General features: G+C 47.5%; 1 protein-coding gene across 1 annotated transcript in view; it reads right to left on the bottom strand.

The window, feature by feature from the left end:
- The window catches only part of LOC106594232 (SH3 and multiple ankyrin repeat domains protein 3), a 106,940-nt gene that overhangs the window by 24,082 nt on the left and 66,537 nt on the right, over positions 1-16,321 (bottom strand). Inside the window, 8 exon segments of the mRNA XM_045712670.1 lie at positions 3,619-3,817; positions 3,946-4,071; positions 4,298-4,685; positions 4,759-4,979; positions 5,025-5,370; positions 5,373-5,588; positions 10,887-10,992; positions 12,326-12,456. Coding sequence (XP_045568626.1) covers positions 3,619-3,817; positions 3,946-4,071; positions 4,298-4,685; positions 4,759-4,979; positions 5,025-5,370; positions 5,373-5,588; positions 10,887-10,992; positions 12,326-12,456 — 1,733 coding nt within the window.

The following is a 16,321-nucleotide window of genomic DNA, read 5'->3' as shown; positions in this document are numbered from 1 at the left end:
AATGATTTATGCTATACAACATTTGACATGTTTGAACGAACGGAAATATATTTTTTCCCCTCGTTCATGACGAGAAGTCCGGCTGGCTTACATCATGTGCTAACGAGACGGAGATTTTTGGACATAAATGATGAGCTTTTTTGAACAAAACTACATTCGTTATGGACCTGTGATACCTGGAAGTGACATCTGATGAAGAGAATCAAAGGTAATGGATTATTTACATAGTATTTTCGATTTTAGATCTCCCCAACATGACGTCTAGTCTGTATCGCAACGCGTATTTTTCTGGGCGCAGTGCTCAGATTATTGCAAAGTGTGATTTCCCAGTAAGGTTATTTTTAAATCTGGCAAGTTGATTGCGTTCAAGAGATGTAAATCTATAATTCTTTAAATGACAATATAATATTTTACCAATGTTTTCTAATTTTAATTATTTAATTTGTTACGCTGACTTGACTGCCGGTTATTGGAGGGAAACGATTTCCTCAACATCAATGCCATAGTAAAACGCTGTTTTTGGATATAAATATGAACTTGATAGAACTAAAAATGCATGCATTGTCTAACATAATGTCCTAGGAGTGTCATCTGATGGAGATTGTAAAAGGTTAGTGCATCATTTTAGCTGGTTTTATGGTTTTGGTGACCCTGTCTTTGACTTGACAAAACATTACACACAACTCTTGTAAATGTACTGTCCTAACATACTCTAAATTTATGCTTTCGCCGTAAAACCTTTTTGAAATCGTAAAACGTGGTTAGATTAAGGAGATGTTTATCTTTCAAATGGTGTAACATAGTTGTATTTTTGAAAAATTTGAATTTTGACATTTATTTGGATTCAAATTTGCCGCTCTTGAAATGCACCTGCTGTTGATGGAGTGCACCACGGGTGGCACGCTAGCGTCCCACCTAGCCCCAAGAGGTTAAGTTGCCTAGAACTCTCAGAGTCCACCCCACCTTTCATGTCTCCTGCCTCAAGCCTGTGCACCTCAGTCCTTTGCTACCCCCTCCGCCTCCTCCTCCTCCGCCTCGGATGATCGGAGGGGGTCCAGTCTACATGGTGCGCCGCATTATGGATGCCAGACGGCGGGGTCGGGGTTTTCAGTATCTCGTGGACTGGGAGGGGTATGGTCCTGAGGAGAGGAGTTGGATTCCTCAGCGTCAAATCCTGGACAATACTCTCCTTACTGACTTCTACTGCCTCCATCCTGGCGCTCCGGGTTGTCCGCCCGGTGGCGTTCGTCGGAGGAGGGGGTACTGTCAGGAATCCCGCTTCCTGAGTCTGTTTCTGCCTGAGATGACTGTTTTTGTTTGAGTGTTGTCTAAGGTTCCTGAACGCACCCTGTCTGGTTGCCAGGCAACGAGGTTAGGCGGGAGATCTAGTTATTACCCGCACTTGCATCTCATCAACCTTCTGCACACCTGGTCCTGAGCTTCACCTCTTCTTAAACCCTGAGCTGACATCCATTCCCTGCCGGATTGTTAGCAACGAACAGTATGTTGTGCCAGCGTATCAGCCTCATGTTTCCTGAGCTTGTTTTGTTGTTTTGTGCTTGTTACTGGTTACTCACTCCCGTTTACTCTGTCTACAGTCATTCTCCCGGAACATTCAACTCCCTTGCCTGGCCGTCGGTGGATACAGTGACTTCATTGGATCAACCCATTTACTCTCATCAACTCACCTCCGCTGCCGCTCCGTCTCCTGGATCACTCAAATTACACATCAAGACTACCAATAAATACTCACCTTCATTTTACTCACCTTGTCCTGGTCTGCTTCTGGGTTCTGTCTTAGAGAATCGTGACACCCAAGAATAGTAAAGCCCCCTTTACTGGCTCAAATAGCCGACCAATCAACCCTTAGTAAACTTTGAGCTGTTTTGTTAGACTTCAGTGCGGCTTTTGACATTATCGATAATTTTTTTATTTAACTAGGCAACTCGAACACTCCGTTCTGCCACCTCAGGTCTCTTGGCCCTCCGACCCCTATGGGAGGGCCTCTCCCGCTCAGCCCAGTCCCAGCTCTTCTCTGTCCTGGCACCCCAATGTCCACTCAGCCCAGTCCCAGCTCTTCTCTGTCCTGGCACCCCAATGTCCGCTCAGCCCAGTCCCAGCTCTTCTCTGTCCTGGCACACCAATGTCCACTCAGCCCAGTCCCAGCTCTTCTCTGTCCTGGCACCACAATGTCAACTCAGCCCAGTCCAAGCTCTAGTCTGTCCTGGCACCCCAATGGTGGAACCAGCTTCCCCCTGAAGCTAGGACAGCAGAGTCCCTGCCCATCTTCCGAAAGCCCCTGAAATCTACCTCTTCAAAGAGTATCTTATATAATCTAACCCTAACCCTAACCCTCGACCCCCCCATACTTGCACTTGACTCCTTCTAGCTGACTTTGCTGATAGCTAACTTATTGAGTAAACATTTTCTTTCTATGCCTGTGATATGTGGTTGTCCCACCTAGCTATCTTCGGATGAATGCACTAACTGTAAGTCACTCTGGACAAGTGTGTCTGCTAAATAACTCGAATGTAAAATGTAAATGTCGGGGTCAGTTACCTGGAAGAGGTATCAGGGTGGGTCAGGGTTACCTGGAAGAGGTAGGGTGGGTCAGGGTTACCTGGAAGAGGTAGGGTGGGTCAGGGTTACCTGGAAGAGGTAGGGTGGGTCAGGGTTACCTGGAAGAGGTAGGGTGGGTTAGGTCAGGGTTACCTGGAAAAGGTAGGGTGGGTTAGGTCAGGGTTACCTGGAAGAGGTAGGGTGGGTTAGGTCAGGGTTACCTGGAAGAGGTAGGGTGGGTCAGGGTTACCTGGAAGAGGTAGGGTGGGTCAGGGTTACCTGGAAGAGGTAGGGTGGGTCAGGGTTACCTGGAAGAGGTAGGGTGGGTTAGGTCAGGGTTACCTGGAAAAGGTAGGGTGGGTTAGGTCAGGGTTACCTGGAAGAGGTAGGGTGGGTTAGGTCAGGGTTACCTGGAAGAGGTAGGGTGGGTCAGGGTTACCTGGAAGAGGTAGGGTGGGTCAGGGTTACCTGGAAGAGGTAGGGTGGGTTAGGTCAGGGTTACCTGGAAGAGGTAGGGTGGGTTAGGTCAGGGTTACCTGGAAGAGGTAGGGTGGGTCAGGGTTACCTGGAAGAGGTAGGGTGGGTTAGGTCAGGGTTACCTGGAAGAGGTAGGGTGGGTCAGGGTTACCTGGAAGAGGTAGGGTGGGTCAGGGTTACCTGGAAGAGGTAGGGTGGGTTAGGTCAGGGTTACCTGGAAGAGGTAGGGTGGGTTAGGTCAGGGTTACCTGGAAGAGGTAGGGTGGGTTAGGTCAGGGTTACCTGGAAGAGGTAGGGTGGGTCAGGGTTACCTGGAAGAGGCAGGGTGGGTCAGGGTTACCTGGAAGAGGTAGGGTGGGTTAGGTCAGGGTTACCTGGAAGAGGTAGGGTGGGTCAGGGTTACCTGGAAGAGGTAGGGTGGGTCAGGGTTACCTGGAAGAGGTAGGGTGGGTCAGGGTTACCTGGAAGAGGTAGGGTGGGTTAGGTCAGGGTTACCTTGAATCGGTTGGGTGGGTCAGGGTTACCTGGAAGAGGTAGGGTGGGTCAGGGTTACCTGGAAGAGGTAGGGTGGGTCAGGGTTACCTGGAAGAGGTAGGGTGGTGGGCGTCCAGGTCCACAGCCAGATGGAAGCAGATCGCTGTCTGAAGACTGTTTCAGTAGAGGATCCCTGAGAGCAGAGCGCCCACGGCCCAGGGGAGAACGCAGCCTGGGCTTCAGGCTCTGGGGTCTGAGGTGGAGGAGGGCAGGGTTTTCTGGGTGGCAGGGAAAGGCTGGGGGGCTTCTGGGGAGGGCAGGGTGGGGGGCAGGCTGGGGGCCGGGGTGCTGCTGGGGGATAAGGTGTTCTCTATGTGAGGGTCTCCCTCCTCCACCCCTGAGTCTGGAGCTGACTCCCCTCCTCCCCGCTCTCACCTGCCTGGGGTCTCCGTGGTGACAGGCTGAGGGAGGAGGGGGCTGGGTGGGGGAGGGGGCGTGGCAAACACCAAGGGAGGAGACACCAGACCAATCTTACGAAGCTCCTCCCTCGTCTCCTCATCACTGGATGACAGCAGTGCAGGGGCAGGGTCACCGTGTAAGGCCCGCCCTCCAGACTCTTTCTCCTCTCTGATTGGTCCTGGGTTACTGTATAAGGCCCGCCCTCCTCCTCTGAGCTGCCAACGGTCAGACTTCTCCTCCTCTGTAATTGTCCATGCAACGCCTCAATCAGCTCTTCCCCCAGACCCCGTCCTGCCGGCTGGCTTTCATTGGTTATATTGATGGTCACCTGACTGATGGGAGGGAGGGGCATAGCCTGCCAACGCTCGGGGAGGGCACAGCAGGAGATGTGACTCCGCCTTCTGTCTCTGGCCGCTCTACGACTGGCCGCTCCAGCTGTCCGTCAAGGAATATGGGTGGGTTGATACGTTTGTGTCGGAGCTCAGGGCTGGTCAGGGGAGGAGGGCTTCGTTTGGGCCTGGGCTCAGGGCTAGGGGAGTGTGCGTGTTTGGTTCTGGGCTCGGGGCTAGGGGAGTGTGCGTGTTTGGGCCTGGGCTCGGGGCTAGGGGAGTGTGCGTGTTTGGTTCTGGGCTCGGGGCTGGGAGTGCGTGCAGTGAGGGGCTCGTTCGCGGGCAGCGAGGGCCAGGGCGAGGGGGAGGAGGGGTCCAGAGGCTTGCCTGTCAGTGGGTGGAGAAAGGTGGAGTGGGGGGAGGAGGAGGGGAGAGGACGGGGATGGGGGGGGCAGCTCGCCCAGGTCATCTACAGAGTGGGACTGGGTCAGTAGGATGGGAGGGGGCTCTGAACCCCCTCCCTCCACAGACAGGAAGAAGGAGGACCTACGGCCCTGAGGGGGCGTGACCCGTATCTGAGCACGCTCAGTGAGCACCTGCTGCTGGTATAGCTCTGCCCTGCTAGGCCCCTCCTCCACCTGCAACTGTTTGAGGAGCGGAGACTTGCGACGCTGAGGCTTGCTGGGGGGCAGGCAGCTGACCCACGTTGGCATACGGGTTCTCTACTGGTCGGCCACGCCTCCTGTTGCTGCTGCGCTCCCCTGGAGGGTTAGGGCTGGGGGCAGGGCTGGTTCTGGAGAGGGGCTGGGGCTGGGGGCAGGGCTGGTTCTGGAGAGGGGGCTGGGGGCAGGGCTGATTCTGGAGAGGGGGTTGGGTGAGGCAGCAGGGCTGGGCCGGGACAGGCCCAGCCCTGCTGTAGCCCCAGCAGGTCGGCCTAGGGGGGCAGACTCTGCAGGTAGATAGCCTGGTACAGGTGAGTCCTGCAGGATGATCATGGAGCGAGCTTTCCTCTGCCGCTCTGCATGGCTCCGAGACGTTGGCGAATCACAGACCTCGTGCAGCCTAGGTTCCGCCCCGGCTTGAAGCTGGAGTGTGATTGATCGGCTGCTCGCTGCGGGGGAGGTGGAGGGCAGAAGGCCGGCGGCGGGCCAGAGTCCAGGAAGTAGTGGGAAGGGGGAGGAGGGGGGGCAGTCTGGGGAGGAGGAGGTATGAAGCCATCAGTCATCGAAGAGCTCCTTGGAAACCGATGCTCTCCAATCAGAGCAGAGATCCTGTCATCCTCTGGTGCACCTGCAGGGAGAGACGGGGATATTATAACCCTAACCTGGGGGGACTGGGATATTATAACCCTAACCCTAACCTGGGGGGACTGGGATATTATAACCCTAACCTGGGGGGACTGGGATATTATAACCCTAACCTGGGGGGGACTGGGATATTATAACCCCTAACCTGGGGGGGACTGGGATATTATAACCCTAACCTGGGGGGTCTGGGATATTATAACCCTAACCTGGGGGACTGGGATATTATAACCCTAACCTGGGGGGACTGGGATATTATAACCCTAACCAGGGGGGGGTCTGGGATATTATAACCCTAACCTGGGGGGGACTGGGATATTATAACCCTAACCTGGGGGGACTGGGATATCATAACCCTAACCTGGGGGGGACTGGGATATTATAACCCTAACCTGGGGGACTGGGATATTATAACCCTAACCTGGGGGGACTGGGATATTATAACCCTAACCTGGGGGGACTGGGACATTATAACCCTAACCTGGGGGGGACTGGGATATTATAACCCTAACCTGGGGGGACTGGGATATTATAACCCTAACCTGGGGGGACTGGGATATTATAACCCTAACCTGGGGGGACTGGGATATTATAACCCTAACCTGGGGGTCTGGGATATTATAACCCTAACCCTAACCTGGGGGGACTGGGATATTATAACCCTAACCTGGGGGACTGGGATATTATAACCCTAACCTGGGGGTCTGGGATATTATAACCCTAACCCCTAACCTGGGGGACTGGGATATTATAACCCTAACCTGGGGGGGACTGGGATATTATAACCCTAACCTGGGGGGTCTGGGATATTATAACCCTAACCTGGGGGGACTGGGATATTATAACCCTAACCTGGGGGGCTGGGATATTATAACCCTAACCTGGGGGGACTGGGATATTATAACCCTAACCTGGGGGACTGGGATGTTATAACCCTAACCCTAACCTGGGGGACTGGGATATTATAACCCTAACCTGGGGGCACTGGGATATTATAACCCTAACCTGGGGGGACTGGGATATTATAACCCTAACCTGGGGGACTGGGATATTATAACCCTAACCTGGGGGGGCTGGGATATTATAACCCTAACCTGGGGGGTCTGGGATATTATAACCCTAACCTGGGGGGGTCTGGGATATTATAACCCTCTAAATGGGGGGAGGGACGGGTTGTCGACTTATCATGTGTGAGTGGCAGCCCGTTGCATGGCTCAGCCTCAGGCCTTATCAGTCTGGTTGTTGTTAATGGTAATAGTATCTGTGTGAGTGGCAGCCCGTTGCATGGCTCAGCCTCAGGCCTTATCAGTCTGGTTGTTGTTAATGGTAATAGTATCTGTGTGAGTGGCAGCCCGTTGCATGGCTCAGCCTCAGGCCTTATCAGTCTGGTTGTTGTTAATGGTAATAGTATCTGTGTGAGTGGCAGCCCGTTGCATGGCTCAGCCTCAGGCCTTATCAGTCTGGTTGTTGTTAATGGTAATAGTATCTGTGTGAGTGGCAGCCCGTTGCATGGCTCAGCCTCAGGCCTTATCAGTCTGGTTGTTGTTAATGGTAATAGTATCTGTGTGAGTGGCAGCCCGTTGCATGGCTCAGCCTCAGGCCTTATCAGTCTGGTTGTTGTTAATGGTAATAGTATCTGTGTGAGTGGCAGCCCGTTGCATGGCTCAGCCTCAGGCCTTATCAGTCTGGTTGTTGTTAATGGTAATAGTATCTGTGTGAGTGGCAGCCCGTTGCATGGCTCAGCCTCAGGCCTTATCAGTCTGGTTGTTGTTAATGGTAATAGTATCTGTGTGAGTGGCAGCCCGTTGCATGGCTCAGCCTCAGGCCTGTTTCATCCAGGTGGATTCATTAACACAACGACTTGGTCCAATAGCCATGGTTCGCCACTGGATTCTGGTAATAGCTAGAGTAATGTAATTGTCTCACCGAAGGACTAGGTCCAATAGCCATGGTTCGCCACTGGATTCTGGTAATAGCTAGAGTAATGTAATTGTCTCACCGAAGGACTTGGTCCAATAGCCATGGTTCGCCACTGGATTCTGGTAATAGCTAGAGTAATGTAATTGTCTCACCGAAGGACTTGGTCCAATAGCCATGGTTCGCCACTGGATTCTGGTAATAGCTAGAGTAATGTAATTGTCTCACCGAAGGACTTGGTCCAATAGCCATGGTTCGCCACTGGATTCTGGTAATAGCTAGAGTAATGTAAATGTCTCACCGAAGGACTGGGTCCAATAGCCATGGTTCGCCACTGGATTCTGGTAATAGCTAGAGTAATGTAATTGTCTCACCGAAGGACTTGGTCCAATAGCCATGGTTCGCCACTGGATTCTGGTAATAGCTAGAGTAATGTAATTGTCTCACCGAAGGACTTGGTCCAATAGCCATGGTTCGCCACTGGATTCTGGTAATAGCTAGATTAATGTAATTGTCTCACCGAAGGACTGGGTCCAATAGCCATGGTTCGCCACTGGATTCTGGTAATAGCTAGAGTAATGTAATTGTCTCACCGAAGGACTTGGTCCAATAGCCATGGTTCGCCACTGGATTCTGGTAATAGCTAGAGTAATGTAATTGTCTCACCGGAGGACTGGGTCCAATAGCCATGGTTCGCCACTGGATTCTGGTAATAGCTAGAGTAATGTAATTGTCTCACCGAAGGACTTGGTCCAATAGCCATGGTTCGCCACTGGATTCTGGTAATAGCTAGAGTAATGTAATTGTCTCACCGGAGGACTGGGTCCAATAGCCATGGTTCGCCACTGGATTCTGGTAATAGCTAGAGTAATGTAATTGTCTCACCGAAGGACTGGGTCCAGTAGCCATGGTTCGCCACTGGATTCTGGTAATAGCTAGAGTAATGTAATTGTCTCACCGAAGGACTTGGTCCAATAGCCATGGTTCGCCACTGGATTCTGGTAATAGCTAGAGTAATGTAATTGTCTCACCGAAGGACTTGGTCCAATAGCCATGGTTCGCCACTGGATTCTGGTAATAGCTAGAGTAATGTAATTGTCTCACCGAAGGACTGGGTCCAATAGCCATGGTTCGCCACTGGATTCTGGTAATAGCTAGAGTAATGTAATTGTCTCACCGAAGGACTTGGTCCAATAGCCATGGTTCGCCACTGGATTCTGGTAATAGCTAGAGTAATGTAATTGTCTCACCGAAGGACTTGGTCCAATAGCCATGGTTCGCCACTGGATTCTGGTAATAGCTAGAGTAATGTAATTGTCTCACCGAAGGACTGGGTCCAATAGCCATGGTTCGCCACTGGATTCTGGTAATAGCTAGAGTAATGTAATTGTCTCACCGAAGGACTTGGTCCAATAGCCATGGTTCGCCACTGGATTCTGGTAATAGCTAGAGTAATGTAATTGTCTCACCGAAGGACTTGGTCCAATAGCCATGGTTCGCCACTGGATTCTGGTAATAGCTAGAGTAATGTAATTGTCTCACCGAAGGACTTGGTCCAATAGCCATGGTTCGCCACTGGATTCTGGTAATAGCTAGAGTAATGTAATTGTCTCACCGAAGGACTGGGTCCAATAGCCATGGTTCGCCACTGGATTCTGGTAATAGCTAGAGTAATGTAATTGTCTCACCGAAGGACTTGGTCCAATAGCCATGGTTCGCCACTGGATTCTGGTAATAGCTAGAGTAATGTAATTGTCTCACCGAAGGACTTGGTCCAATAGCCATGGTTCGCCACTGGATTCTGGTAATAGCTAGAGTAATGTAATTGTCTCACCGAAGGACTTGGTCCAATAGCCATGGTTCGCCACTGGATTCTGGTAATAGCTAGAGTAATGTAATTGTCTCACCGAAGGACTTGGTCCAATAGCCATGGTTCGCCACTGGATTCTGGTAATAGCTAGAGTAATGTAATTGTCTCACCGAAGGACTGGGTCCAATAGCCATGGTTCGCCACTGGATTCTGGTAATAGCTAGAGTAATGTAATTGTCTCACCGAAGGACTTGGTCCAATAGCCATGGTTCGCCACTGGATTCTGGTAATAGCTAGAGTAATGTAATTGTCTCACCGAAGGACTTGGTCCAATAGCCATGGTTCGCCACTGGATTCTGGTAATAGCTAGAGTAATGTAATTGTCTCACCGAAGGACTTGGTCCAATAGCCATGGTTCGCCACTGGATTCTGGTAATAGCTAGAGTAATGTAATTGTCTCACCGAAGGACTGGGTCCAATAGCCATGGTTCGCCACTGGATTCTGGTAATAGCTAGAGTAATGTAATTGTCTCACCGAAGGACTTGGTCCAATAGCCATGGTTCGCCACTGGATTCTGGTAATAGCTAGAGTAATGTAATTGTCTCACCGAAGGACTTGGTCCAATAGCCATGGTTCGCCACTGGATTCTGGTAATAGCTACAGTAATGTAATTGTCTCACCGAAGGACTGGGTCCAATAGCCATGGTTCGCCACTGGATTCTGGTAATAGCTAGAGTAATGTAATTGTCTCACCGAAGGACTTGGTCCAATAGCCATGGTTCGCCACTGGATTCTGGTAATAGCTAGAGTAATGTAATTGTCTCACCGAAGGACTGGGTCCAATAGCCATGGTTCGCCACTGGATTCTGGTAATAGCTAGAGTAATGTAATTGTCTCACCGAAGGACTTGGTCCAATAGCCATGGTTCGCCACTGGATTCTGGTAATAGCTAGAGTAATGTAATTGTCTCACCGAAGGACTTGGTCCAATAGCCATGGTTCGCCACTGGATTCTGGTAATAGCTAGAGTAATGTAATTGTCTCACCGAAGGACTGGGTCCAATAGCCATGGTTCGCCACTGGATTCTGGTAATAGCTAGAGTAATGTAATTGTCTCACCGAAGGACTTGGTCCAATAGCCATGGTTCGCCACTGGATTCTGGTAATAGCTAGAGTAATGTAATTGTCTCACCGAAGGACTGGGTCCAGTAGCCATGGTTCGCCACTGGATTCTGGTAATAGCTAGAGTAATGTAATTGTCTCACCGAAGGACTTGGTCCAATAGCCATGGTTCGCCACTGGATTCTGGTAATAGCTAGAGTAATGTAATTGTCTCACCGAAGGACTGGGTCCAATAGCCATGGTTCGCCACTGGATTCTGGTAATAGCTAGAGTAATGTAATTGTCTCACCGAAGGACTTGGTCCAATAGCCATGGTTCGCCACTGGATTCTGGTAATAGCTAGAGTAATGTAATTGTCTCACCGAAGGACTGGGTCCAATAGCCATGGTTCGCCACTGGATTCTGGTAATAGCTAGAGTAATGTAATTGTCTCACCGAAGGACTTGGTCCGGGACATTCCACGAGGCAGCTGCATGGTGGCTTTCTCCAGCCCCAGGGAAACCCCTGGGGGAACAGGCAGGCCCTGCCGCTCAAACAAAGACTGCAACACACACCACACACACAGTGAGAGTGTGCCTGGGATCACATGCATTTTAAAGAAACAGCATCTGTCTGAACCACTAGTGAATCAGCAGTAAATCGTGACTGAGTGAATCAGTAGTCAATTGTGACTGAGTGAATCAGCAGTAAATTGTGACTGAGTGAATCAGCAGTAAATCGTGACTGAGTGAATCAGCAGTAAATTGTGACTGAGTGAATCAGCTGTAAATTGTGACTGAGTGAATCAGCAGTAAATCGTGACTGAGTGAATCAGCAGTAAATCGTGACTGAGTGAATCAGTAGTCAATTGTGACTGAGTGAATCAGTAGTAAATTGTGACTGAGTGAATCAGCAGTAAATTGTGACTGAGTGAATCAGCAGTAAATCGTGACTGAGTGAACCAGCAGTAAATTGTGACTGAGTGAATCAGTAGTAAATTGTGACTGAGTGAATCAGTAGTAAATTGTGACTGAGTGAATCAGCAGTAAATTGTGACTGAGTGAATCAGTAGTAAATTGTGACTGAGTGAATCAGCAGTAAATCGTGACTGAGTGAATCAGTAGTAAATTGTGACTGAGTGAATCAGTAGTAAATCGTGACTGAGTGAATCAGCAGTAAATCGTGACTGAGTGAATCAGTAGTAAATTGTGACTGAGTGAATCAGCAGTAAATCGTGACTGAGTGAATCAGTAGTAAATTGTGACTGAGTGAATCAGTAGTAAATCGTGACTGAGTGAATCAGTAGTAAATTGTGACTGAGTGAATCAGCAGTAAATCGTGACTGAGTGAATCAGTAGTAAATTGTGACTGAGTGAATCAGTAGTAAATTGTGACTGAGTGAATCAGCAGTAAATTGTGACTGAGTGAATCAGTAGTAAATTGTGACTGAGTGAATCAGTAGTAAATTGTGACTGAGTGAATCAGTAGTAAATTGTGACTGAGTCAATCAGTAGTAAATGGTGACTGAGTGAATCAGTAGTAAATTGTGACTGAGTGAATCAGTAGTAAATTGTGACTGAGTGAATCAGTAGTAAATCGTGACTGAGTGAATCAGTAGTAAATTGTGACTGAGTGAATCAGTAGTAAATCGTGACTGAGTGAATCAGCAGTAAATTGTGACTGAGTGAATCAGCAGTAAATTGTGACTGAGTGAATCAGCAGTAAATTGTGACTGAGTGAATCAGCAGTAAATCGTGACTGAGTGAATCAGTAGTAAATCGTGACTGAGTGAATCAGTAGTAAATTGTGACTGAGTGAATCAGTAGTAAATCGTGACTGAGTGAATCAGTAGTAAATCGTGACTGAGTGAATCAGTAGTGACTCATCAGACTGACGTTGATCTCTTGCTGAGTAATCCGCCTGCTGGTTGGCCGCTGCTTCACGGTGGCCGCTCTGTAGTCTGCCTCCAAGGGGCATTTTCTCATCATCACCTCCTGGGACCCAGTCAACATCTCGTCCAGCTTTTCTGAAATACAACAAAGTACACAGTACAACACAGTACTACACAGCACTACACAGTACTACATAGCACTACACAGTACAACACAGTACTACATAGCACTACATAGCAATAGAACAGTACCACATAGCAATACAACAGAGAACTACAACACAGTACAACAAGACAGTACCACATAGTACTACAACACAGTACAACACATAACTACAACACAGTACTACAACACAGTACCACATAGTACTCCAACACAGTACAACACATTACAAAATAGTACTACAACACATTACAATATAGTACAACAACAGAGTACAACACATTACAACACAGTACTACAACACAGTACAACACATTACAAAATAGTACTACAACACAGTACAACACATTACAAAATAGCACTACAACACAGTACAACACATAACTACAACACAGTACTACAACACAGTACCACATAGCACTACAACACAGTACGACATAGCACTACACAGTTAAACAACACAGTGCTACATAGCACTACACAGTACAACACAGGACTACATAGCACTACACAGTACAACACAGGACTACATAGCACTACATAGCAATAGAACAGTACCACATAGCAATACAACAGAGAACTACAACACAGTACTACAAGACAGTACCACATAGTACTACAACACAGTACAACACATAACTACAACACAGTATTACAACACAGTACCACATAGCACTACAACACAGTACAACACAGTACCACATAGCACTACAACACAGTACAACACATAACTACAACACAGTATTACAACACAGTACCACATAGCACTACAACACATAACTTCAACACAGTACTGCAACACAGTAATACATAGCAGTACAACACAGCATTACATAGCACTACAACAAAGTACTACACAGTACTACATAGCACTACACAGTAAAACACAGTACTACATAGCAGTACAACACAGCATTACATAGCACTACAACAATGTACTACACAGTACTACATAGCACTACACAGTAAAACACAGTACTACATATTACTACAACACAGTACTACACATTACTACATAGCACTACACAGTAAAACACAGTACTACATAGCAGTACAACACAGCATTACATAGCACTACAACACAGTACTACATAGTACTACATAGCACTACACAGTAAAACACAGTACTACACAGTACTACATAGCACTACAACACAGTACTACACAGTACTACATAGCACTACACAGTAAAACACAGTACTACATAGCACTACAACACAGCATTACATAGCACTACAACACAGTACTACACAGTAAAACACAGTACTACATAGCACTACAACACAGAACTACACAGTACTACATAGCACTACACAGTGTCATGACGTTGCCCTCTCTCTGGGTACAGAGAACACAGTTGAACCCCGTCCCTCTGCACCAGGCCTTTTCTATGCACCATTCCCCTACCTACCTCCCCCTACCCAGGCTGCTGTGGTGAGAGGGGTCGTAAAATTCTAAAGGAGAATGCCCTGCCGCATGGCCCAATTGAGACAGAGAGGGGTTTCATAGAGAGACAAAGGAAATTCTTCCAACTCACAGAATTGGGGAACCGAACGACATTTATGTTCTGGAGAAGGTATAAAAGATCGGTGAAGAATCCAGCTACGAACTGGTCCGCTTGGTACAATTTTGTGATACTCATTGGAGACAATAGTGCCATATTACCATACTAAGGTTTATATAATAGCCTCAGCTATGGGACTTGCATCTAAATGGTTGTATACAATGATTTAATAAGATTAAAGCTATTTGGAATATGTTGAGAGGCTATGTATTGATGTTAATGTGATAGAATTGTATTTCTGTTCAAAGCTTAACTCAGTCATCGGCACGCCCCCAGGGACACAGACAAGACCTGGCGTCATGAGACAGCCTTTTTCACGTTCAATAGGTTTGACCATACATTCCTCTACTGAACTTTAACCACGTGGTTAAACTATCGATACAGAATAAGAACAAGTCTTTGATATTAATTACTAGTCTGCAGCTACAATTTGGTATCATTGAATGCGAAGACCGACGAAACATCCATTCTATAACGACATTAATGAATGTCGCTTTGAAAGATCCATTCTAACCGAGAGAGAGAGAACGCGGACAAAACTCTCCAACAAGGATCCCGACGACACAATGAGCGTAAATATATATTGATTGCAATTGTTCCCGAATGAGTGAGCGTTCATGTGCAAAGGATTAGCATATCAAATATTTATCAACTCTGTAGGGTCTTCTCAGCTGCCCCCCCTTTGTTGGTTTAACAAGCCGCCATGCCGGTTTAGCCCACTAGGGAACATTACTCTACCAATTCTTTGTGACGATAATTACTGTTTGTATACTTTATGTGAATTACTTTGTTTAGTAAATAAATGATTTTAAGACAGTTGATGTATGGATGACTTAGTGAAGACTGGGTTCGTGCAGATACAACAATTTACGACGTTTGGAATGAGACGGACGCGAGGTAAAATACACCATTTAAACCAGAAGATAATCGGCCTATACTATGATAGAATATAATATATAATGTTATAATATAGGAAAGTTATATTAGGAAAATTATAACTTTGTAATCTGAATATTTTCCTTGGTGCCCCGATCTCCTAGTTAATTACAGTTAAATGATGAATCAGTTTAATCGCGTAATAATAATAACAGGGAGTTATTTTGATAAACATGTCTTCAGTTAATGGTGCCCCAAAGACACGACAACAGTAAAACACAGCATTACACAGCACTACATAGCACTACATAGCACTACACAGCACTACATAGCACTACATAGCACTACACAGCACTACATAGCACTACACAGCACTACACAGCACTACACAGCACTACACAGCACTACATAGCACTACACAGCACTACACAGCACTACACAGCACTACATAGCACTACACAGCACTACACAGCACTACATAGCACTACATAGCACTACATAGCACTACACAGCACTACATAGCACTACACAGCACTACATAGCACTACACAGCATTACACAGCACTACACAGCACTACACAGCACTACATAACACTACACAGCACTACACAGCACAACATAGCACTACATAGCACTACATAGCACTACACAGCACTACATAACACTACACAGTACTACACAGCACTACATAGCACTACACAGCACTACACAGCACTACATAGCACTACACAGCATTACACAGCACTACACAGCACTACACAGCACTACACAGCACTACACAGCACTACATAGCACTACACAGCATTACACAGCACTACACAGCACTACATAGCACTACATAGCACTACACAGCACTACACAGCACTACACAGCACTACACAGCACTACATAGCACTACACAGCATTACACAGCACTACACAGCACTACATAGCACTACACAGCACTACATAACACTACACAGTACTACACAGCACTACATAGCACTACACAGGACTACACAGCACTACATAGCACTACACAGCACTACATAACACTACACAGTACTACATAACACTACACAGTACTACACAGCACTACACAGCACTACATAGCACTACACAGCATTACAGAGCACTACACAGCACTACACAGCACTACATAACACTACACAGCACTACACAGCACAACATAGCACTACATAGCACTACATAGCACTACACAGCACTACATAACACTACACAGTACTACACAGCACTACATAGCACTACACAGCACTACACAGCACTACATAGCACTACACAGCATTACACAGCACTACACAGCACTACACAGCACTACATAACACTACACAGCACTACACAGCACTACATAGCACTACATAGCACTACATAGCACTACACAGCACTACATAACACTA

This window comes from Salmo salar, unplaced genomic scaffold (genome assembly GCF_905237065.1).
Source record: "Salmo salar unplaced genomic scaffold, Ssal_v3.1, whole genome shotgun sequence".
NCBI lineage: Eukaryota > Metazoa > Chordata > Actinopteri > Salmoniformes > Salmonidae > Salmo > Salmo salar.
The sequence above is the reverse complement of the archived record's forward strand: the minus strand, read 5'-3'. Positions and strand labels throughout refer to the sequence as shown.